The 25,369-nt window shown below is 43.9% G+C and overlaps 1 protein-coding gene across 1 annotated transcript in view; it reads right to left on the reverse strand.

The window, feature by feature from the left end:
• PSMB7 (proteasome 20S subunit beta 7) overlaps positions 1 to 25,369 on the reverse strand; it is a 63,017-nt gene that overhangs the window by 25,739 nt on the left and 11,909 nt on the right. Inside the window, exon 6 of the mRNA XM_047768371.1 lies at positions 3,294 to 3,352. Within this exon, the coding sequence (XP_047624327.1) occupies positions 3,294 to 3,352 (59 nt within the window). The remainder of the gene's footprint in view (positions 1 to 3,293; positions 3,353 to 25,369) is intronic.

Consider the following 25,369-nt stretch of genomic DNA (forward strand, 5'->3'; position numbering starts at 1 on the left):
GATGAGCCTTGTCCCACAGAAATATGTGAACCACATATGTAGTTTTGAATTTTCTAGTAGCTACATTTAAAAAAAATGAAAATAATTTTAATAATGTTTTTATGTAACCCAATATAGTTAAAATTGTATTGTTTCAACACGTGATCAATGTAAATATTAACAAGATGTATTTCGTAATTTTTTGTTACCACGTGTCTGCAATCTGGCATGTGTTTTCTACTTGCAGCATCTCCAATTCAGACTAGCCACGCGCAAGTGCTCAATAGCCAGCCACACGTGGTTGGCGGCTACCATACCAGACTGAGCAGCTGAAGACAACGAGAAAACATTAAAGGTTTTTAAGGAGAGAGGAAGTTTTCATTTCATAAATGCTATAGTCCAGGCCCAGCACTGTCCAAGGCACAGGTTTGTGGTTAAAAAAAAAAAAAAAGACTGGGCTTTCTCTAATTGATTTAACAATAAAGCCAAGGCTTGTTTCATGAGTCTGGCCAAAAATTACTGTTTGGCAAACAATTCGTAATTACGATAGCCTAAAACTGCCCCCTCCCAATGCAGTTCTCAGTGAAGTGAGTAGCAGTTACTGTCCTGGCAATCCATGCAAGATCTGAGAGGCACAATTGCTCTGCTGGGTTGCTGTGTGAGACATGGCCAGAATCCTGTCCCTACTGAAGGGAAAAAGCAGCCTTAGTCACCCAGCCCTGCAGGCTCAAAACAGGCAAGAAAGAAACGTCATGGAGGGTTCTTCCCACAGAAAGAAAGCAAGCCTCCCTGAAAAGAAGGAAAATAAAAAGGTTGGAAATTTGAAACCAGAGTGTATCCAGGAGCTCTATGCAAATGCGGGACCAGAAATTCAGAAATTCAGACACCCTGACCGAATTCTCTTTTACAACAAAGTCACTAAAAATGACGTCCTTTCAACTGTGCTAAGCAGTCTCCACCTTCCAATGAAACCACCTCATTTAATCTTCACCAAAAGAGAACAGGGTGGCCTGTCTTCACAGTAGTTTTGTTATCTATTAACATCCTTTCAGACTTTTAAAGTATTACCTGTGCCTTCCATTTACTTTTAAACACACTTTAGAAGAGGCAAGTTCTATCGTCTCCTTCAAAGGTGACTTTTGTTGTTGATAGTCTATGTCAACTTCAGTGAATAAAAAACATTCACTTGAAGTTGTAAATTTAATCAATCGATCTAAAATGGGAATCTGGTCAACCTGTTGTAAGGTCTCCAGCTAACACAGAACATTAAGTGGTCTGAGTTACAGACAAAACTGACTGAAGGGACAATCTTCAGCTTGACAGTATCAGGTGGTTTACTGGAGGGACGATCACACTCCCTTTACTTCCCTGCATCACAATGTGAAATGCATGGGCCTGTGAATCACTTCCAATCCAAACTCTAAGTAAATACTACTACTTCAGCCCTGTTACGTCCCTTCTAATATACCTCACGCTTTCAACTTTTTCGGCAATTCTCATTTTTCTTTAACATATGGATGTCCCGATCAATTGGAAATAGACAAAGCTTTCAAGAAAATTTGAGAAGATTAATGTGGTTAAAGGAGGAGGTGGCATTACTGAGATGATTTTCTAAATGAAAATCGTCAGTCTTTCTCCCTGCACCTTCGTTAATTCTAATGGATTTGTAGAGACTTAGGACTTCCTCTCCCTTAGTGTGAAGACTGGGACATCGTTTTTTCTCTTTCTTTTTAAGTGACCTAGTATATCTTATTTTTCCTCTGTACATAAGAACTCCAAACAGAAAATAATGCTGATGTGGGACTATATTTCCACATTGAGAAATGAGAACAGAATCCGAATCTCATTTATAGTTGATACTTGGACTTGTTTACGGTTCTTAATTGGAGCAAGACACTACTGTTTCTAGTACACAACACCTAGCTAAATATTCTATCTTTAGTCACGTTTTAATTCCTGCAAATATTCAAGAAAGGGAAGAATGGAGTTCCCTGGTGGCACAGCGGATCAAGGATTAGGCACTGTCACTGCTGTGGCTCAGGTGGCAGCTGTGTCGCGGGTTTGATCCCTGGCCCCGGAACTTCTGCATGCCACAGGCACGGCCAAAAACAAAAAGAAGAAAACTAGCCGTCAGTGACCAAGTCACTTATGTCTGCTGTCCTCAAGTACCCAGTGGCTTCTGGCAGGAGACCCCTCTCCTGGCTGAGCGGTATCCACAACGCTACATGCTCTGCTCTCCTGGCAACGTGGCCAAACTTAAAGATCGGAGACCTTCAGAGTTCCAACGACAATGAGCTAGAGAAGAACAAAATTTTTAAATACGCAATCTCTTAAAAAGATGATCAGGCATAAAGCACTGTCAAAAAGTAATTCCCAGGAACACTCTGCTACCTAAACAAAACACTACTGCAAATGAATAGGGTAAACCACTCATAAACAGCTTTATAGCTGTTGAAAACAAATTGATACTGCCATCAAGACATTAACATCTATCCAAAAACTAAGCACAGAAGACAAGGGCTGCCTTCAGGACGTAATGTGGCTACAAGCTGGCTCAGCAGTGGGGATAAAGCACAGCGGAGGAATAATGTGGCACCAAAAAGTATTTAGGAATATTGAGCACTCCTTCAAAATGACAGCGAAAGACCAGTGAACTTGTTCTTGGAGATGGGGTGGGGGTGGGGGCTGCTTAATGGAAGTTCATCTCTCATTAAAATAGACTCGCACGGAATGGCATTCAGAAGAAACCACCCCATGCACCACCAAGAAAAGCATAATGAAGGAACCTCTTATAAATATATGTGAGACACTAGTTCCATCACACTCTGAGCATAATCCACTATACACATGATACTGTCCCCACGGTCTGCCAGATTTTTCAAACTGCCCCCATTTTCAGGCCAGGTCCGTGTGACATGAAAAGACATACGCAGTTCCTCTGTTCTTAGCGAGGAAACAAAAAAAAACCTGTCGTTTTGAGGTATCGTGACACAGAAAGCTGGGGCATCAGGAAAGAATCTACACTGCAGCAGCTTTTAAGGCCAAGAAGATTCCCAGCCAGCCAGAAGGCCAGAGCAAAAAGCTGAATAGCGCTGGCTCCTCAAGCCTGAGGAAGGGCACAGCAAGGGCCACTCCAAAATGAAGCTTTCCCAGGTAACCAGTCTTCTCAGCAAACTTAGTATAAAACACAGCCAAAGAACCTTCCAACAAGAGGGCTGAACAAGCTCTGGAGGAATCAGTAATCAATCCGTCAAGGTCCAACAGACAACGAGAAAGATATCTGAAAGAGAATAAAACCTTAGAGACTTACGTACCTCCATCTCTGGCCTAAATTTATCTTCAAACACCGCCATTGCTGCCAAAGAGCCAGAACCTGTTAAGACAAAGATGCGCTTTTAGCATATTTACCAACTCCCAGCTTCTCCACCTCAAGTCTACCTCGGGGCAGCAAAAACGGCAAAACACGCCCAATGCCACATTCAAGTACAGCGCAAATATTGATACTGCAGGGCCACGAAAAGCAGGCAAACACTGCTCTTCAAAAGCCCGGAGTCACTTACCACTATCCTGGGTAAACCCGCAACTGGCCCTACTTCTACTACTGACGAGAGTAACTGTAAATTATTCACCATGAAATCCTGAAGGATGAAAATGAGGTTATGGATAATTTGTATTTGTTCAAAAAGTGAATGCCACATTATTTCATATACCCAGTGCTGTGACTCTGGTGCCCCACAACTGTGCCTTGGCAGGCGGCTGGGTATAGAGCACTATACCAAGCCAGTTAGAAAGAAGAGATTGTTTTAATGAGCTGGCCCTGGTAAAGTCACCTTGACACACAGGGAAGAAACTACAGCACCAGCAATGGTAATAGGACTGCGAGTGCAGCCACCAGGCTATTCCAGCTACAACTGTAAAACACTTTATTATGTGGCATTTATTTGGAGCTATTATTTTTAGTTTGTACTTTGAAGAGTAACAGCTGAGTAGACAAAATGGCAGACAAAGAAACAAAAATTTATTATCACAATAGCAAATGGCTGAAAGGTTATGTTGCATAGATATTAACAGATAGCGAATTTCTCCCTACAAAAGTAGGATGCAAAGGTATTACAAATAAGTATGGCCTCTCTCTGAATGGATGTAAAAGGCAGCTCAGCACTATCTGAAAATGTAAACCTGCTTTGTTCAGAAACCAGAGAATCTTTAGAAAACCATCATCTTGTCTTTACAGGGTCCTGGCGATATTTCAGGATACGCTACTTTTGGAGAGAGGATAGAGTTGCCCACAATTTTTTACTCCAATTAGAAGATTTTTTTGGCATTTATTACTTTTTAACTTGTTTTGCATAACACTATCTATTTAGCTGGGTCACAGAGAAAACCATATTTTCTATTTAAAATGATTTGTGTACATCGCTTGACCACCTCAATGGTTTAGCAAAGGAAAAAGGCAGCGATTAAACAGTTTCAAATGAGGTGTCCTGCTGATTTTATCAAGTCTGCTGAATGTATAATGAAAAAGGAGAAGCTGACAGCATCGCTGCATTGAGAAAATACAGACTACCTTATCTGAACCATTTAAGGAGGTCCAATTATAGATCAAATTTAAAGGGTAGAAACAGCAGATTTACAGACACAAATCAATGAGCGTGGTAATCCCGATGACTAGGACAGATACTCCTGTGAGGGAATATCGCTGCGGCTGAGGATCATTACCTTCGCAGCACCGGATACATCACATCTAAAGCAGTGGGAAGCGACGAGGGGAGATGGCATTACAGGCAATGACTATTCATTCAGGCTTTGGGAGCAAAAAGGCAACCCCATTTTCCCTCCTCACAGTTTTTTCTCCTTAAAGGGGGGTGGGGGCTAAAAAGATATTAAAAGCCCTTTGGAAAGGAGACAGAAATTAAACAGATATAATACCAGTGCACCCAAATAAGACCAGATATATACATACACAAATTCACCAAAATCAAACCTTGGGATTTCACAGCATATGTATCCTAGAAAGTCTGAATTTAGAGTCAAAGTCCACCAATGTTTTGTGAGCCACACACTCAGAGTTTTAGGGCTCAAGGGGGAAAAGAAACCTAAGTTTCTGTTTTAAGGCACGGGTGAGAACCAGCCTCGGACTTTGGACTTCATAGTAAAAAAACGAACTGGTTTTGCGGGTAAAACAAAGGAAGCTCTGTCATAAAGAAACAAGAAAATTGCAAATAAGGGAAAGCCAGGAAAAAGATACAAAATGCTCCTGCAGAGAAACCATCAGCTGGCTTGCCTTTTCTCAACCTGGTCCAAGAATACCTCTCTGTGAAGAGCCAGGGGTAAAAACACCAGAGGCCAGAAAGACACCTTATAAAAGGTCAGGGGAAGGCAGCAATTCACCCAACACCAACAACTTGGTGGAAAACTGTAATCAATTACTGAAAAAGGGAAAACCCGACTTACCTTAAAGCCATCTTTCCCCTAAAGATCACTAGCCCTGTATTTTCTCCTAGGTCATCCTTTTTTTGGCAGTTTCACAGTAAATTAATTTTACTCTTATTTTTCCTAGGCACATATATTTCCTTCTGCTTAGCTTCATCCTATATTTTATGAAAGGTATTTCCCTCCCCAAACAATAATTCTTCTTTTTCGAAAGCTTTTTCCTTCAGAAACAATGCTGCAGGCAGAATTTCTTTAAGTAGAAATACATACTAAATCTAAACTCTTAGTACAAAGTGTCTATCTAATGTAGCGATGCTTCTCTTATTATCAGAGACAGTGACTCTTTTTTTTTTTTTTTTTTTAAGGATCTGGAAGGTATAGGAGAGGTAAACAAAGAAAGGACACAGGGGTCCGTATTACATTATATTTCTGCTTCCCCTTTTACCTCACAACCCCCAACACACTCCAACTTGCACGCACGCACATGCACAGTGTCGAGGAGTTTTCTGGAAAACAAGAGCTTGCTAAACTGCCGGATTCTGCTTCCCCTGAGATCAAAGATAAGTGGACTCCAATAAACTTGAAAAAAAGGGAAATTCAACATTGAAAACAATTTTTTTTTTGTCTTTTTGCCATTTCTTGGGCCACTCCCACGGCACATGGAGGTTCCCAGGCTAGGGGTCTAAATGGAGCTGTAGCCACTGGCCTACACCAAAGCCACAGCAACGCGGGATCCGAGCTGCGTCTGCAGCCTACACCACAGTTCATGGCAACGCCAGATCCTTAACCCACTGAGCAAGGGCAGGGATCAAACCCGCAACCTCATGGTTCCTAGTCGGATTCGTTACCACTGAGCAATGAGAACTCCTGAAAACAATTTCTAAATCACTTGCAAATTAGCTCCTGCTCCTAGCTTTTTAGGAAAGGAGGACTTTGGCGCCCCCTTTTCAGAAATACACAGAAGTGCTAGGAAATGGAGTCCAACTGACTTCGTCAACAGGTTTCTAGTAAACTCCGAATGTGTGTCTATTATTTAGAAAAGCAAAGTTAGAATTTCAAATATGACTGCAATCATCTAAAATGGCATGAGAACAAGACGCCAATCCTCACATAACTTCAAGGCAATGTAACCGGGGAAAGGAAAAAGGAGGTGGCCCGATGAAGAGAAAAAAGACGGTAAACTCAATGAGACAGGACTTTTTAAAATAATTCCATTCAAGTTTCCCAGATTGTCCCAATGCCACTTAAAACTATATACAATAAACCACAAAATTCTGAGTTATTACAGCAGCCATGTCACTCACAAAACATTTAAATACCATATCCCATTTTCCCCATATACCAAATTTAGGCTTTCAGCCATTTCATTATTTCAGCATTAACCTACTAATCTGGCACTCATACCCCAAACCAAGGCAGAAATCCTCTGAAGGAACATTTACCCTGATTTTTTATTCCAAAGACAAGGCCACCTTAGACTGAATGGTCTGGCTTCCCATTAAAGAATAAACAGAAGAGACAGGGGCCGCTGTTTTCAACAGCAGGCAGGTCAGGGGAAGGAAATGGGTATCAGAGGGAAGAGACTTCCCACAAAGGCAGGATGAGCTCCAGGAGCAAGGAGTACGAGGCCTGCCCTCAAAGAATTTCTCTCATAGCAGAGAGGAGGCAGCCAAGGGGGAGGAAGGAGAGCATTCTGTCTGAGCACCCACCAAGGTCACGCATCATACGTTATGTCATTCATGTCTAGGATTAGAGGACTAACAAGCACAGGGCAGGATTCCCGTCTCAGGTGTGACCCTATGTCACTCTCTCAAGCAGAAAGTTCTATGGGCCACAATAAAGTTCAGAGCAGACATGCATGACCTTCCATGACAGGTCTCTGGTCCCTCAGTCTCTCTTCCTCCCCAGTATACACACACCTGACATTTTACCTACACCAAACTAACAATAATTTCCTAAATGCCCAGGCCATTTCCAGCCTAACCCACCTTGGCACATGCTACTACCTTTGCCCTCCTGACAGTGCACAGGAATCCTAGTCAACTGTCGAACTCCAGCTGACTTCCTCCCAGAAGCCTTCCTTGACCACTGCACCCCCACGAGAGCTGATCGCTCTCCCTGCCAACTTGCCCATCCTTCACATCTGCATCCCCCATAGCCAGCAGGCTCTGGCACAGGGCAAAGCACTGAATGAACAGGGCTGATGTGAGTACACCTGACCAAACGTAGGAGCTGGGAAAACTGAGCTGGCCCTGAAGGAGTGACAACAGCAGTAAAAGCCTTGGTAAAGTATAAGAGAACATTTATTGCCTAACTTACCACACCAGGCTGAATAGAAGACAAACTCAAATGTAAAGGAAGTTCAATTTTCAGAAAGGAGAAAGGCTTGAAACCCACGAAACCATATCCTATTTATATACATCCTAGTCTGGTCTGAACTCTATGGTATCACAGGAGTGAAATGCCCTTGTTGGATTTCTGCACTTTTCTACCAAAGCTCTGTCTCATCAGTAGTTTCCAGGTAGCTGCTCCTTAGCAACCTCCACCAAGTCTGCCTTTTTCAGCCCACCCACAGTTCCTGAGTTGCCAGTGTTGCTCCCAGAACAAAGCTCTTTAAAACAGAAAAACGAGGTACAATTCGGTGACCGGCATTTAGAGACGGCTGCGCAAGATGCTGTCATGGCTACCAAGTTACCCTCTGACTCACCTCTGCATCCACTGCCTCCCCCGCCTCCCCCAAGCTCACTCCCGCCATCCACACATATCTGCTGCTCAACCACCAGCAACTCCCAAACCACCCAGCAGCCAGACTGGCAAGAGACAGGGATGGGGGACGGGTACTCAACCCAGCCCTCTTTCCACCACGGGGCCCAGAAACTGCTCTGCCCTCCCCTATCCACTGCAGCCACCTGGGAGGGCACCACCTCACCCTGGCTGTCCAGGTTTAGTGCTCATTAAAAGAATTCAACAGACAGCCCCGTGAGTCCCGGAAAGCACGGTCTGCTCCCCATCTCTGACTGCCAGGGCCTGACTCACCCACAGCCCTTCAAGATGACTCTGAGGGGCACCCACACTGGGGACAAGGGGGGGGGGGGGCGCAGGCCCAAACACCACAAAAGCCACATCTCCAGGCACTCCTAAAATGAACTGTCTTATTAATGACAGACCACTGGCTAAAAAAAAAAAAGACTAACACCTGTAACAAATGTAAAATGTAAGCCCTGAAACTCAGAAAAATATGTGCAACATGCAGGTCATTAATAACTAAAAAGAGCTCAGAGATAAATAACACCAATACACCAACAGGGAAAAAGGACACAGCAGTTTACAAAAAAAAAAAAAAAAAAAACAGGCAGAGCTGAGACATGTATACATTTAGAAACAATGTTCAAATTCACTAGTCATCAAAGAAATACAAATTGAAACTAAACAGCCATTAATTTCTGCTGTGGCACAGTGGGTGAAGGATCTGGCGGTTGTCTCTACCACAGCTAAGACAGCTGCCAAGATGTGAGTTTGATGCCCAGCCTGGTACAATGGCGGGTGACTGGCATAGGTTGCAGCTGTGGCTCAGATTCAATCTCTAGCCTGGGAACTTCCTTATGCCTTGACTGGGGCAAAAAAGGAAACAGTGGAGTTCCTGTTGTGGCGCAGTGGTTAGTGAAACCGACTAGGAACCATGAGGTTGTGGGTTCGGTCCCTGCCCTTGCTCAGTGGGTTAACGATCCGGTGTTGCCGTGAGCTGTGGTGTAGGTTGCAGATGCGGCTTGGATCCCGAGTTGCTGTGGCTCTGGCGTAGGCCAGTGGCTACAGCTCTGATTAGACCCCTAGCCTGGGAACCTCCATATGCTGCGGGAGCGGCCCTAGAAAAGGAAAAGAGACCAAAAAAATAAAATAAAAAAAAAGGAAATAGCCATTTTTTTCTTGGCTTTTAGATTAGCACCCAGTGCTGACAACGATGTAGTAAAAAGGGCAATTTAATACTCCTGCAGCAGCACAGATGGATAGAACTTTTTTAATGGGCAGTTTAGAAACACCAATCAGAAAGCACAAAGCTATACAAACACACAAGCCAGCAATTCTACTGCTAGAGTGATATTCTAAAGAAATAAATAGATTAGTGTCCAAATTACATTATGATCATTGTTTCAATTAGGAAAAAAAAACAAAAATAACAACAACAAAGAAAAAACCCTGGAGGTAGATGTAAAGATCCAGCACCAACAATCAGGAGATACGGAGAATAAATACTGTATATATGGTCATTAAACGTGACTTTTTTTTTTTTTGGCAAAGAAAGACGTCCATGATATAATATATGCTGAGGGAAAACCATGTTCCAAAGCAAAATTAACAGCTATGCTTATATACTACATATTGCACAAATCTGGAAGAAAGTTTTTTTAAACTATTCTTATTTGTAGGTGGTGCTATATATTGTTTTATCTGTGTTTTCTTTTCTTCGAAGATCATGCGTTATTTACAATTTTTTAAGCTATACACTTGGAGGAGTTCCCACCATGGCACAGAGGAAACAAATCCGGCTAGGAACCATGAGGTTGTGGGTTCGATCCCTGGCCTTGCTCAGTGGGTCAAGGATCCGGCGTTGCCATGAGCTGTGGTGTAGGTCGCAGACGCGGCTTGGAGCCTGCGTTGCCATGGCTTATGCAGGCAGCTGTAGCTCCGATTAGACCCCTAGCCTGGGAACCTCCACATGCTGTGGGTGCAGCTCTAAAAAGGAAAAAAAAAAAAAAGTAATATACACTTGGAGAAAATAAGAATTCAACATTGTGAAGGGATTGGGGGGCAGGGGGAGACTAAGACCCTGCCAGCCACCACAGTCTTGCTGTATAAGAGCAGCAGCAAGGAGCTTATTCCTGAAATCTGAATATAGGGGCCAGAAGGTCAATCCACACATGAGTCAACAGTCCCAAGGAACAACAGCCATCAAATATCACAAATAAATACACCATGTCTCTCTACCACCTTAGGAGGGCTTCCTTAGGACAGGCACCAAAAATTTTTTAAAAGAAGTAAAATAACCTTAACAACGAAGTCCTTTGAGCCTGTCAGCACCAAGCCCAATCTCGCCTATCCAGAAGTCTACTCTGTGGCAACAAATTACTGAAAAGACCACAAGAGACATAGTCCACATGGTGTTTATAAAATTTCAAAGCACAGTCACGTGAGTTCTGTTTGCTCTTCAGACACAGCAGGTAAGTGCAGTCCCATTTCATAGAAGGAGAAGATTCCATCTTGGAGATAAAGAACTTGTCCAGATCACACAGCTGCTAAGAAGCACATCTGGGAATGTCAGCCCTGATCATCCTAAATTTTAAGAGTCCAGCACTGCTTCTGTTGCATGTGCTGCCTCTTAAACTACAAAGGTAAACACTTGAAATCAAGATTAGCAAGCAAGCATGGAAGCAGCTCTATTTTCTTAACTCCCCACCTCTCAAAAGCATGCTTTCTAACTTACTTTTTGCTCACATTTCAGCAGAACAGTTTCCACACATCTGGACACAGTTAATTTGTGCCGTTTTGCTTAGAAATTCAAATGAGACTGGGATTTTAGTTAAACACTTTAAACGACTAAACAGATGTCATTCACTGTTCAGCAATGCCATTCAAGTATCCAAGTATTTATTTATTTTTTATTTATTTATTTTGTCTTTTTTTTGCCTTTTCTAGGGCCCTCCCATGGCATGTGGAGGCTCCCAGGCTAGGGGCCGAATCGGAGCCATAGCCGCCAGCCTACGCCAGAGCCACAGCAACACAGGATCCGAGCTGCGTCTGCAATCTACACCACAGCTCACAGCAACGCCTGATCCTTAACCCACTGAGCAAGGCCAGGGATCGAACCCACAACCCCATGGTTCCCAGTCGGATTCGCCAACCACTGAGCCACAACGGGAACTCCTCCAAGTATTTATTTTTTAATAGCCCCACTCAATAAAATAAAACAGTGAACACAGTCTCCATTTTCTAAACCCTCTGAGGGTGTTTTTGCTTTTAGTTTATCAACATTAGCGTTAGTTGTTCAATTTGAACCTAACTTCTCAAAACAATTCAGGACAAAATTTGAAATGTATCAAGAAAAATTTACTAAGATACTGCTTTTACTTGCTCTATATTTAAAAAAACACCTGTATTAATAAGGCTTAAGGATATGGGATTTTTTTTAAACATGAAACATGTTGTTTTTATATGTCAGAGTTCACTAAAGTATGCAATCAAACCTAGCAATTCTAGGATATCTACGTTATCAGACAAGCTGAAGAAACTATAAAAGACAAGTCATTTTCTAAAACCCACTGCTCTAAGTCACACTCTAGGAAGGGCCCGAAAGCCAGCAGGTAGAAATTCACTTTTTCTAATAAGGTCTAGGCTTACAAATTCTCAGATTGGGGACAAGAAAATATTTATTCAGAGTCTTTCCGGTCCAGGACCCTAAATCCTGGTGTAAAATTTCCTCATTTTACAGATAAAGAAACCATGGTGTGGCTAATTCAAAGGCAATAAGGGGGACCAAGATCCCAACTTAGGTCTTGTGGCTCTTTAGCCCATGCACCTTTCCAAAGGACAACTTTCCACTCATTCCTTCAAACAAACCATCCCAAGTGCCCACTGCGATGTACAGATGCACAGGATGAGGCACGGCGCTGTTTCCTCTGTTTTCTCACAGCACATCACTCAGGCCCTCTGAGCCCTCAAGGCTGCCACGCTGCTCCAGGAGGCACCACCACATCAAGCACAAGGTGAATGATGCCCCCAGAAAGTGCAGAACAGCAGCCCTACTGCCCTGGCTACCTCCCTGCACAAAGGGGAGGACGATACATCTTCCCGTGTCCCATTTCTCATTTGCAGGGTAAAGGCTTCAGCCTCCTAGACCTTCCAGAATACCAAAGAGCAGATTCAAACATCTGCTAATCAGGGAAATAAAGGCAAGAAGAAACAAAGGAGGAGCAATCAAGCAACAGCATCAAAGCGGGATCCTGGTTCCTCCTTTTTTTTTTTTTTTTCTTTTTGCCATTTCTTGGGCCGCTCCCGCAGCCTATGGAGGTTCCCAGGCTAGGGGTCCAATTGGAGCTATAGCCGCCGGCCTACGCCAGAACCACAGCAACGCAGGATCCGAGCCGCATCTGCAACCTACACCACAGCTCACGGCAACACCGGATCCTTAACCCACTGAGCAAGGCCAGGGATCAAACCCACAATCTCATGGTTCCTAGTTAGATTTGTTAACCACTGAGCCACTGGTTCCTCCTTAAAGGATATACAAAACCTTATCTTTGAGTTCTGCAGGAACTAAGGCCCTCACACTAACAGAGAATGGTAACCTCAGGCTGAGCGCAAGATCCCTAAAACATCACCCTGTTACTTCACCATCAACTAATGAGAAGAAAGTCACATGCCCCGAAGCCCTCACACCAAATTTTGCCTATAAAAAACTGTCCCTGGGGTTCCCATTGTGGCACAGCAGAAACGAATCCAACTAGGAACTATGAGATTGCAGGTTCGCTCCCTGGCCTTGCTCAGTGGGTTAAAGATCCCAGGTTGCTGTGGCTGTGGTGTAGGCTGGCAGCTGTAGCTCTGATTAGACCCCTAGCCTGGGAACCTCCATATGCCTTGGGTATGGCCCTAAAAAGCAAAAAACAAAAAAACAAAAAACAAAACCCTCTGCCTGAAAACCATCAGGGAGTTCAGGGTTTCAAGTTTCCTCTGCATGGCCCTGCAACGAACCTCTCTCTGCTCCAGACTCTGACGTTTTGGTCTGGTCTGTGCTTCAGGCACACGAACTTGTGTTCAGTAACAGGTCCCAGTCCTCCAGGGGCTCTTTTATACAATCATTCTCAACAAGTCTCAGGGTTGGCAGCTTTAACAGAAATAGAGGTCCTTAAAATTTCTTTTCTCAAAGTCATGAAGTTCTGAGAGGCAGCAGGAAATGGATTTCTACTGCTTTTTCCCCAAATCAATTTAACCAGATCTTTTCAGGAAAGGAGCTGCTCCTTCTGCTAAGGAGTGGTCCATCTTAACCACCCAAGGACCTGTTTGCCACCGTGAACTGCCAAGGTGTAAGACGTATGCAGCGATAAAAGAGTAACACAGAGAACTTTCTCATCCATCAGTGTCCGCTCTCCCTGACAGAGTGCTTACTCACAATTGCTCATTGTTAGTCAACTGGCCACTCATCCTGGACAAAAATCTGGTTTCTCCTCAGACCCAAGGACAGGGATCATTTTTCACTCTGCTCCCGTCTACAGGGCCTGGTCTCCTGGTGTTAGTGTGGACTCTGGAGGCCAACACTGCCAATGTGTGAAGAGCTGATTTATGAAAAGAAAACAAATGTTGGTGCCGGGGGACCCCATCCAGCCACTAGAGAGCAGTGGAACTCCTCTCGGGCTCGGAAAACTCCGACACCGACTGGAAATGGTTTAATTGTATGCACGCATTTCATTATAAGTCTTGGTTGGCCAAGAGCTTCTAGGCAAGGCAGGCTAAGCAATCAGACAATCTTGCATGGGTTGCTGAAATCCAGATTTGTCCTTTGTCAGCATAAACACTTTAATTTGATGTTTTCACTCCTGAGTAAGCACCAAGTATTACATTTAAACCCCTCGTGAGGGGAAAGAATGCCTCCTTTTCATCAGCAAATGTACCTCAATGTCAGAGTCTAGCTTTTATTCCCAGTGAATAAAAACAAATAGTCCATTTAATTTGCTAAGAAATAGATTTTTAAACATTTTAAAATGTTTCTGACGACATTTTCATTCAGAAACTAACTTCTCAAAAAATGCAGATGCTTTTCTAAATGTAATATAGTCAAAAAGGAGTTAAATTTTACACTAAGTAAATAATCTAAAACACCACTGGAAGGGAACAGGGATTTTTTCTTATAATTGTAAATGCAACATCTCCTTGACCTGACAGGTTACAAACACTTATTCTTAAGAAATGACTAACATTTGGGGCATCTAGGCCTAAAAGTAAAAGCTGTGTTTTATGAATGTATTTTATGAAATGCCACAAAGTAGGAGGACAGAAAACTATTCTCTTTCAAACATAAGAGTCACCTAACACCATGTTTGGAGGATAAGATGGAAGATGAAAAATGCCTCTTAATCAGTCTCCCACAATCATCAGGCCCCTCGAGGAACCTAGCTCTCCCTGGGCCCTCTGTGGAGCGTGCGTGCACACTTCTCTCTGCTGCTGCAGGATCAAGGCAATCTGAGCTGACAGGTCTTTCAAAAGCACCCTTTTTTTGTTGTTGTTATTTTAGGGCTGCACCCAAGGCATATGGAGGTTCCCAAGCTAGGGGTCCAATTGGATCTGTGGCAGCCAGCCTATGCCATAGCCACAGCCATGCAACGCAGGATCCGAGCCTAGTCTGCAACCTACACCACAGCTCACGGCAGCGCCGGATCCTTAACTCTCTGAGCAAGGCCAGGGACTGCACCCACATCCTCATGGATCCCAGCTGGGCTCATTAACCGCTGAGCCACAAAGGGAACTCCTCAAAGGCACCCTTTATTCTGGTCCACATTTCAAAATAACTTCCCAAATTGCAAGCTAATCCACTTTGCAGGCCTTTTCCAGGTTTTCCTGTCCCTCAACCCTCAAGGACAAAGGATCACAGAGTTTAAAATTTATAAAAAACACATCTGGTCTTAATTTTAAGTAAAGGTTTATCTTGTCCACAGAGCCTATATGCAAGCAATAAATCCTACTTACTGAAAAAAATGTACAAAAGCACTGTTACATATAGTTTTCACTTTATTCATCTGTGGACTAGATAGTATTATCTCCTTTTATAGACAGGGGGAAAAAAAAAAAAAAAAAACTAAGACCAGAGAGGTAAAGGAATCTAAACAAAACCACACAGCTAACAATGCTAGATCTGGCTGCCAGCAAATTCCTAGTTCTACGACCACCATATGAAAAGTCTTCTGATGCATAAAACGACTCTCCAGTTGGTTATGTCCAATAAGAAAGCACAAGACTGGAGTTGTCTTGTGGCTCAACGGGTTAAGGATCCGGCATTGTCACTGCAACAGGTCGGGTTCGATCCCTGGCCTAGGAATTTCTGCATGCCAAGAGTATAGCCAAAAAAGAGGAAAAAAAAAAAGAAGAAGAAGAAAGTAAAAGATTTTCAAGCAGTAAAGCACTAGGTTACAAGAATCAAGAATATAAAGGCACTTTCAGAGTTCCCGTCGTGGCTCAGTGGCGAATGAACCCAACTAGCATCCATGAGGATGAGGGTTCAATCTCTGGCCTTGCTCAGTGGGTTAAGGATCTGGGGTTGCCGTGAGCTGTGGTGTAAGTCAAAAATGTGGCTTGGATCCTGAGTTGCTGTGGCTCTTGTGCAGGTCGGTGACTACAGCTCGATTAGACCCCTAGCCTGGGAATTTCCATGTGCAGCGAGTGCAGCCCTAAAAAGACCAAAAAAAAAAAAGAATATAAAGGCACTTTTTTTGCCCCCACCCAGCACATGGAAGTTCCCAGGCCAGGGATCAAACACTTGCCAAAGCAGTGACCCAAGCTGTTGCAATGACAACACTGGATCCTCAATCACAACAGAGCTCCTAAAGGCACATTTTGTAGTAAGGTCAATTCTGAAACAAAAGCAGGTGAAGAGGAACTAACTGACCCACTCTCTGAAATAGGGTTGAAGGCAAAGGACTAGAAACTATGTGCACTGCATTTAACTTCTGAAACATACTCCTGGCAAGGACTTTTCCCCAGTTGTAGATTAAAGGTTGAGCTCAAGTCAGAAAAGACTTCACGGTAAAATGTCAGAACAGGAAAAAAAAAAAAAAACAGGAGGAAGAAGACCCTAGCATGAATTCAATATCTCACTAGTTTATCTACAAGAGAAACATTTAATATTTCTTACAGAGAATCAAGAACAAAGTCCACTCTAATTAGAACAGATTAAGAATTGGCAAGGGCTGGCTCTATTACATTCCCTGAAACAACACGATGAATGGCGGAAGTAAATGTTTTCTCATTTCCTAACATAACGGCACCATCTATTGGCTTGGTACCACCTTTGCAACAACCAGGAATCAGTATGTGCAATCCAACTTTCATGGGCTTTTGGTTCCCAGTTGCTTTATTCCTGGCATTCCATAGTGGTATAAATTTTAAGATACAAAATCCATGCATCGCACATTTTAAATCTTCTGAAATTCGTCTTATTTATACTAATCAAAGCAGGGGAACCTGCCAGAGAAATCTTAGTACACAGAACTGCACACACAGAATGTGTCAGCACTGAAATTATCAAAACACCATGCACCAAACATCTACGATGTTCTACACACAAAGATTTTTACATGTGGTATCTCTCTTAATCATTGCACATTTCCCATGGAACAGATACGCATTCTCCTGAAAGAGAAATCAACGCTCACAGTCAAACAGCTAATACATGCTGGACTTAGATCTGAACCAGCCTGACTGCAAAGACCAGCTCTTTTCAGCACCCACCCTACCTCAAAAATTAAAAAATGAAGCCAGAGCAACATACGCCCAGGGAAAAAGCACACGGTGTTTTCACAGAGTGTGTTCACACACCTGACAACGCAGCCTCTCAATGACCTTGTGACCTTCAGGTAAAAAAAGAAAACAAAACAAAACAAAAAAACACTGTTTCTTTTTAGAAATGAGGGATTTGAGGCTCAGAGAGTTTAGGTGGTCAAGCAGGGCTGGGACTGAGGCCAGGGCTTCTCTCTCTTTCTCTAGACGTCCAGGTTAATACATCAGGTGGTTACAAAAGAGCCGGCTCTGGATGGACAAAGCTTCCACCAGAACGGGGTTCCCACCACTGCACGGCCCCTGACCCACAGAGAGCAGGGGCGGAGACTCACGCTAGTTCTGATGGAGACACATACTTGGAGAACCCCGCACAGAGTCTCCCAGCCCACCCCGGTCAGGAAAGAGAATTCCCGCAACAGCAGAGCGACGAGGTCGTGCGCCCTTTGCGAAGGCTTCTTACACGCACTTACGAACCAAACAGAGTGCTGTTCAGTTCACACCTGATTTCAGAGTTGGAAATGGACGTGGAAGAAATACTTGCCACCTTGTAGCACACTAATTTGATCCAGCTCAGAAAAATTTTTAAATCAAGTCATGCGGAGCTAACAAAATGTCTGCACAAAGGTTGTACTTTAGTATAAAAAATATGGAGAAAATGGCAGGTCTGAATTCCCTACTGATGCTCCCAAGTTCCAACTTAATTCTGAGACAAGTCTTTGCCCACAAGGTGAGATGCCTGGTATGTTTACTCCTCTGTCCCGAATCTTTCTAATTGCTAGGGGGCTCTGTAAACTGGGACTTAAGAGGTACATTCCAGTAATTAGGAGATTGTATAACCAGTTTATCTGGAGATAGAGTTTTACCTGGACGGCCCTGACAATGACCCCAAGCCTTCCCTAATGGTGCATATCAATGTTTATTCCTTAAGTTAGTATTCCTAAATTGTCCAAGGGCCTCATTGCCAGGAATGTCGTGCTTGAAATTTCATTCATATTAATTCTCTGTGTGAATAAGTGGGCAAAATAAAAATTTTATATACATTGCCAATGCTGCTACAAGGAACACTGCCAAACTAATAGCAAAAGATGGTCCCCGAGCTTCTCCTGACACTACTTCAGTTTGCCTAATAAAGAAAAGCTGGCAAGTTAAAAGAATAAGCTAATTAATCTGAGAATTAAAAGAGCCCACATTTTGTCTATTAAAAAAAAAAAAAACTTCATAACCCTTTTCCCTTTCTTAATAAATAAAACTCAGAGCCTTGCCCGGCTTTATGCCATCACACTAATCCATCACCTGCAGCCTCCGGCAAATTATTTTCTTAAAAAAGAAATAATTAAATGAAACCTAAGGGGTTCTTCTTTTTTGAGAATGGACCAAATCACATTTGGTCTGGGCCACATGCCACACACGAGTCACAGCAATAACAAAGTCAAGGGGGGAAAGCCACAGGGCGAGATCGCGCACCTCCCTGCGCCTCAATTCCCTCACCCCTAAGATGGGATGATAGCCCCCACCGCACCTCGGTGCAGATCAGACCAGTAAAGCACCACACGACAGCTGCTGGCGCTGCAGCAAAGCTGCTCCAAAGACGAACAATGCTGTCATCATGGTCAACATCCCATCCACAAGGAGGTTTTAGGACAGAAGCCATCTGAGGGCCACACCAGGAGGAGTGTGATACATTCCTCTCTCAAGCAAACCGTCAGGAAGCCACGCCCTCAGCGAGGAGGCCCCTGGCCCCCTGTGCTCAAGGAGCTGTGCCAGCAGGTTAGAGACGCGCAAGACAAGACAGGTGTCTTCAATTCTATGTAAATTAAGAGTAGCCTTCGGGCACCTGGCTAATGGCCAACACAGGCCCATGGGTAGACAAAATTTAGACACCCTTGTCTTATGGGTAATTTGTAGCTTCCAGCTCTTACTGTCAAATCACTCGGGGGGGGGGGGGGAGATTCATTACAGAGTTTTGTTTTTATTTCTCATACTAAAAAACTCCTAATTGCACTAAAACATGAGAATTTACATTAAATATTCATTTTCTCACTTGTGCCACACTTAACAGAAAGTCTCAATCCCACAGGGAATGTGAATGTTCTGGGCCCATTTCAGTTCCGAGGGCCTCTATTTTATCTATAGTTGGAGGTTTGGTTTGTAGTTCACCCAAAATAAGTCACCTGAATTAGAACAAAAACCACCAAATGTTGGCACTTCTCAGGTTCTCTCTCAATATCCAGCTCTCCCCACACACACCGCCACCACCACCCTGGACAAAAATTAAAAAAAAGGGGGGGGCGGGGGAGAGAAAGAAAAGCCACCTCCAGCACGGGAAGCCAGAACTCCTTCATGGGGAAGAAAGGCAGCCCAGCACAACTCCCACCACTGGGAGAGAGGCATCAAGCCCTGCTCCCAAGTGAACAATGGCTAAAAGAAACTCAAAGAATGACAGAGACAAAACCAGGGCAGCACAAAAACTGTATTTTACTTCACATTCTCTGATAAAAGGGCTCCTCTTCACAACAGACTTAGATTAGAAAGAAACAAAATACAAAAATCGTGTTGTCTTCAGGAGGCAGAACTGTGTATAATTTTCTAAAATCTCCTTTGATACTATAAAGCTGTTTCAGTAAATACTGTTTTTAACATGCAGGATAGAAAATCTGCACAAAGAGCAGTCAAAAATATGCCAAACAAATAAGTGCCCCTCGGGAATTTGTATAAATATTTTTAGAATTCAGAAGCAAGGCTTAATAACTTAACAAAGTAACATCTGTAAGATGATAAAAATCAAAGCAGCTGCGATGAGCTAGGGCTCGCTTGAGCTGAAAGACAAGGGTTCAAATCCCAGCTTTGCCACTTACAGGCACAACAGTAACAGGCAGGTTACTAAACTAAGTTCCAGGTTTCTCATCAATAAAATGGCAAGGACAGCATCCCTTGCATAGAATTTCCATTGAAAATAATGTGACAGCACCAGCAAATACTGCCAAATTTGTTTTAAATGTAAAATAATTCTAAGCTTTAAAAAAAAAAAAAAAAAAAAAAAAAGGACCTATCACATATACAATGCTTTGTGCTGTTCTCTTATGGCTCAACTGGGGGTCACACAAATGGAACACAATCACACAATCTAAACCAACTCTGTTCCACGGGTATTGTAAACTGCTGGGTCACAAACAATAAACAGCAGTTTAGGTTTCACATATTTTTTGGCACAAGCAAGTTAGGAAAATCAGAAAATTAATTCACCTTCAAAAATACCCTGAGTCACAAAGGACTCCGTGAATCTCTGGGAGTAAGACACAGATTCTACTGATAGAGATCTCAGATTTGTGGAGGGGCAGAAAGGACAAGGGCCGGGGAAAGCAGAAATGTGGACAAGGCTGAAATCCTAGAACCAAGTTTCACACCAAATGCCGGGAGAGGGACTTGCTAACAGCCTGAGGCGGTCACGAGGGAATGGCTTCTGGGCTAGACCTTGGATGACAAGTAGGAACACTCCAAGCAGAAAACACAGTTCTGAAGGGAGGCAGCTCGGCAGGAGTGGGGTGTGAAAGCCAGTTCAGGGGAGGGCGAGGGGCCTGTTGCCACAGAGCCTAGGGTACAGGAGAAGGAGGAACTGAAATGGAGAAAAGGGTCTCAGAGCTGGACCAAGAGGGAGGTGACCCCAGTGCAGGAGCTACTGCAACAGTGCGCTCAAGAGCCAGGAAGGAACTGGCACTGGGGAAGTCGACAGGGGAGGACGGATCAGAAACCCGGGCTGAGTGCCCTCTGACGACCAGGACACCCCTATGCCAACGGGCCCATCCACTCCTCAACATTTCTAGCCAGGTGCAATGTCCCTCTCTGCCTCCTGACTACCCCCATGCCAATCCCCCTTCCCACAGCTGTCAGGAGGCTCCAACAAGTGAGTCTTAGCCTATCACCCCGGCTTGAAAACAGTAGGTGGGAACCTCCAGAACAAAAGCAAACAACTCTGCCGTTATCACCCGGGCTCTCTCAGCCTAGCTTTCCAGTCTTGCCTCTGCTCCACCCTCCTGAACATCCATACATCTTCGTCCCTCTATGTCATTGCTTCTGCTGTGCCCCCAGCACGGAACACTGCCCCCACCCCCTAGACTTGCCTCCCCCATTCAGCAAACTCTGGCCTTTCAGGTCCTTGGTCCTTGTGCACCACAGGGCCTGAAAAGTCTTCCGTTGGGGGTAGGGAGTAGGGTGGCAAATGCCCACTTATCATCAGCTTAAGTGTTACTTTTTCCCATCTTTCACCTCCCAGACTGGCAAGAATGCCCAGTGGAGGTGAGGTTGTAAGAGAAAGGCATTCTCATGTTCTCTTGGCAGAATATAAACCAGTGCAATCTTTGCGGAGGGCAATTTGGCAACAGCTCTCAAAAGGTAAGACACACTGTACAGCCAGTCATTTGTCACTTTGGGGGGCTGCCCAGTGGCTATACTTCCTTTCTACGTCTGGGGAAGCCCACCACCTTATGAATGGATGTGGGAGTTTCATCAATCATCCCCAGTCAAGCACCCACCCTTCCATATAAGGAAATGACAGGGAAGGCAATGGCAAGAAGACTCAGTTCCAGGAGAGGTGGCCTGAGCAGCAGAGCGAGCAGCAAGCCAGGGCCCTGCTCCAGTACAGCCAGCAGCATTCTGCCCTGTCCGCAGCATTATTTCTTTTTTTTTTTGTCTTTTTTTTTTGTCTTTTGTTGTTGTAGTTGTTGTTGTTGTTGCTGTTGCTATTTCTTGGACCACTCCCGCGGCATATGGAGGTGCCCAGGCTAGGGGTCTAATTGGAGCTGTAGCCACTGGCCTACACCAGAGCCACAGCAACGCAGGATCCGAGCCGCATCTGCAACCTACACCACAGCTCACGGCAACGCCGGATCGTTAACCCGCTGAGCAAGGGCAGGGACCGAACCCGCAACCTCATGGTTCCTAGTCGGATTCGTTAACCACTGCGCCACGACGGGAACTCCCGCAGCATTATTTCTGATGCTGCTCTTGGCCTCACACCCAGTCTTGCCCTACCATTCAGTGAGCCACCTACCTATCTTTTTTTTTTTTTTAAGTCCTCCTTTCCTAAATCATCCAACGATTCTCTTGCCTGCAACAGAGAATTCCAAGCAATCCACACACACACACACCCTAACCCAGAATTTCCACTACTAGGAATTTATCTGATGTACTTACATAAGTACACCAAAATCTGAAAACTAAAATACTCATCAACAGGAGAATGGGTCACTAAATCATGATACACTCATATAATGTAATACTATGAAGGTTATACTATAGATTTGATATTGATCTACAAGCACTGATACAAAAACTTTTTCGAGAGTTCCCGTGGAGGCTCAGTGGAAACGAGCCGGACCAGTATCCGTGAGGACACAGGTTCAATCCCTGGGCTCGCTTAGTGGGTTAAGGATTCAGTGTTGCCATAAGCTGCGGTATAAGTCACAGACACAACTCAGATCCCATGTGGCTGTGGCTGTCAAAGAGGCTGGCAGCTGCAGCTCCAATTCAACCCCTAGCGTGGGAACCTCCGTATGCCATAGGTGTGGCTCTAAAAAGACCCCCCCAAAAAAAAGGCGTTCCCGTCGTGGCTCGGTGGTTAACACCCCATTAGGATCCATGAGGATGCGGGTTTGATCCCTGGCCTTGCTCAGCGGGTTAAGGATCCAGCGTTGCCATGAGCTGTGGTGTAGGTCACAGACGCGGCTCAGATCTTGAGTTGCTGTGGCTATGGTGTAGGCCGGCAGCTACAGCTCCGATTGGACCCCTAGCCTGGGAAATTCCATATGTCACGAGTGCAGCCCCAAAAAGACAAAAAGCAAAAAATAAAAATAAAAAAATAAAAGATAATGTTCTCATGTCACTTGCCCATGAAGGACTTTCCCAATACCCATTATCCATATACTCCTTCCTGCTATTTCTCTTATTACTGTCCTTTCCCTCCAGGACTCTTAGCACAGTGCATTCTTTTAGACTGATGTGTATTTACTTGTTTAATTCCTGTCTCCCCCATGAGGCTCTCATCTCTGAGGACAGGCACTATGCTGACCACTATATTCCCTGTGCCTAGCACGGGCCCTAGCACATAGAAGATGCTAAATAAATGAGAAATGAATAAAGTAACTTATCCTTCCTTCGAGACTCAGCTCAGAGGAAGTGAATGAAGGATTTCCTGAAATCTTTCAGTTTAGTTGTGATCCCTTTTACCTTGGGCCTCCACTGGCCTTTGTACCTGCTGCCCTTGTCAGTTTATACATCTGTCTCCACCGTTACAGTGTGAATGTGCAGAAACCAAGGATCTGGACATTCACCTCTATCTGTAGAGTTTGCTACGGTACTTTTACACAAAAGGCACTCAAGAAACAGCTAATAAATGAACACATGAACAGTCAAACTAAACCTCAAAGCAACAATTTACTTGTGTATTAAAATCAGGTGTTACTGAGTCTTGCTCGTCTTAATCTTCCTAACCTTTCATAGAATTAAAACCAGACTGCATAGAGCGCTGATTTCTAAACAGAAGTGCGCTATGAACTCAAAGCTGTGGAGCCATCACCCTGGACTAACACTGGACTTGGAGGGAAGCAAGACCACTGTCCCCCAGGGCAGAGCACAAAGCAGAGGTACAGGAATGAAGCACCAGACACAAATCTGCTTTACTCACTTTGAGCAACTTTTCCTAAATTCAGGATAATACTAAGGCAAATTACTACCATTTGAAAGCAAAAAAGGAGTTCCCATGGTGGTGCAATGGTTAACAAATCTGACTGGAAACCATGAGGTTGCATTTCAATTCCTGGCCTTGCTCATTGGGTTAAGGATCGGGCATTGCCGTGAGCTGTGGTGTAGGTCGCAGACGTGGCTCAGACCTGCCGTCGCTGTGGCTGTGGTGTAGGCCGGCAGCTACAGCTCCAATTTGACCCCTAGCCTGGGAACCGTATGCCATGGGAGCAGCCCTAAAAAGACAAAAGACAAAAATAAAGAAATAAAGTTAAATTTCCTGATTTTGATGATTTTTATCAAGGTAATACAAGAGAATATCCTAAAGGGTTTAGAGGTGGAGGGTTATGGTATCTGCTATTTACTCTTAAATTGTTCCATATACAAAAATTTAATAACGTATGAGAGAGCAAGCAAAAATGTGGTAAAATGTTAACAATCAACATACATGAGTAAAGGGTACACAAGACTGTTCATTGTACATTACTGCTACTTTCCTGCAAATACGAAATTTTTTAAGTTAAAAAAAGGAATATTAACTACTTAAGAGAAAAGGCCATTCCGCCTTTATTCCTATTTAAAGACATGAGATGGGAAGACATAAAAACTGTACTTTCAGGAGTTCTCTTGTGGTACAATGGGTTAGGGATCTGGTATTGTTACTGCAGCGGCCTGGGTCACTGCCGTGGCACAGGTTTAATCCCTGGCCCAGAAACTTTCGCATGCTGCAGCTGTGACCAAAAAGCAAAACAAAACAAACAAAAAGCAGTACTTTGATGGAGATAACAAATACAGTGGAACAAAGCAATTCAGAACAATTCTAAAATTACTATATATTCATTTTAAAATAATTTTTCTCCATATGGTATCTAGGGGAAATCATTCTCACAAACAGGGAACATCTGCTGTACACAAATCTCCGAAGAAGCTTGTGTATTACATGGAATGGTGTCACGAAGTCTCCAACTAGCAATTTCCAAACTATTCAAGGCAGCAGTTATTCCTGGCTCTGCAGAGCCAAGATCCCAAGACAAAAAATGTAAGAGGTTGAGAGCTCCTGCTGTGGTGCAGCAGGTTAAGGACCTGGCATTGCTGTGGCGGTGGCAGAGGTCACAGCTGCAGCTGGGACCTGATCACTGGCCTGGGAACTTCCATGTGCTGTGGGTGCAGCCAAAAATAAAAAAGGTAAGCAATAGCTGGAAAAAGGCCACCTACACATGACCTGTTTGAATTTCTGGACATACACAACTTCACCCAGAAACTTAACACGGAAGTTGAACTTGAAAGTATCAATTCTTCTCAATATAATTTTATCACTTTTTTTGGTCATTTAAAAAATACTCTTATCTAGCATTTAGAGCTAAAATACAAATGTACAAGGCTGATCTAAAAAGCACAATGACTACTTATAGGCCAGGCGCTGGACCAGGAGCTTAATACACATTATTTCTAACCATTATACCAGGGGATGTACGGTGGGTATGACTGATGCCATTTCGCAGGTGAAGCAATCAAGGTTCAGAGAGGAAGTAAATGCCCAGGATCTCTCAGAGATAAAGTGGTAAAGAGGGACTCCAGTCCCTCTGGTCAGGTCCCTCTGGTCACTCTAGCTTAAAAAAAAAAACATCTGCATGTACCAGGCCTGCTTGCACAGTGAGGGTCCTCTCTAGCCTTCCCTCTGCCA

Source organism: Phacochoerus africanus, chromosome 2, assembly GCF_016906955.1.
Source record: "Phacochoerus africanus isolate WHEZ1 chromosome 2, ROS_Pafr_v1, whole genome shotgun sequence".
In the NCBI taxonomy this organism is placed as follows: Eukaryota; Metazoa; Chordata; class Mammalia; order Artiodactyla; family Suidae; genus Phacochoerus; species Phacochoerus africanus.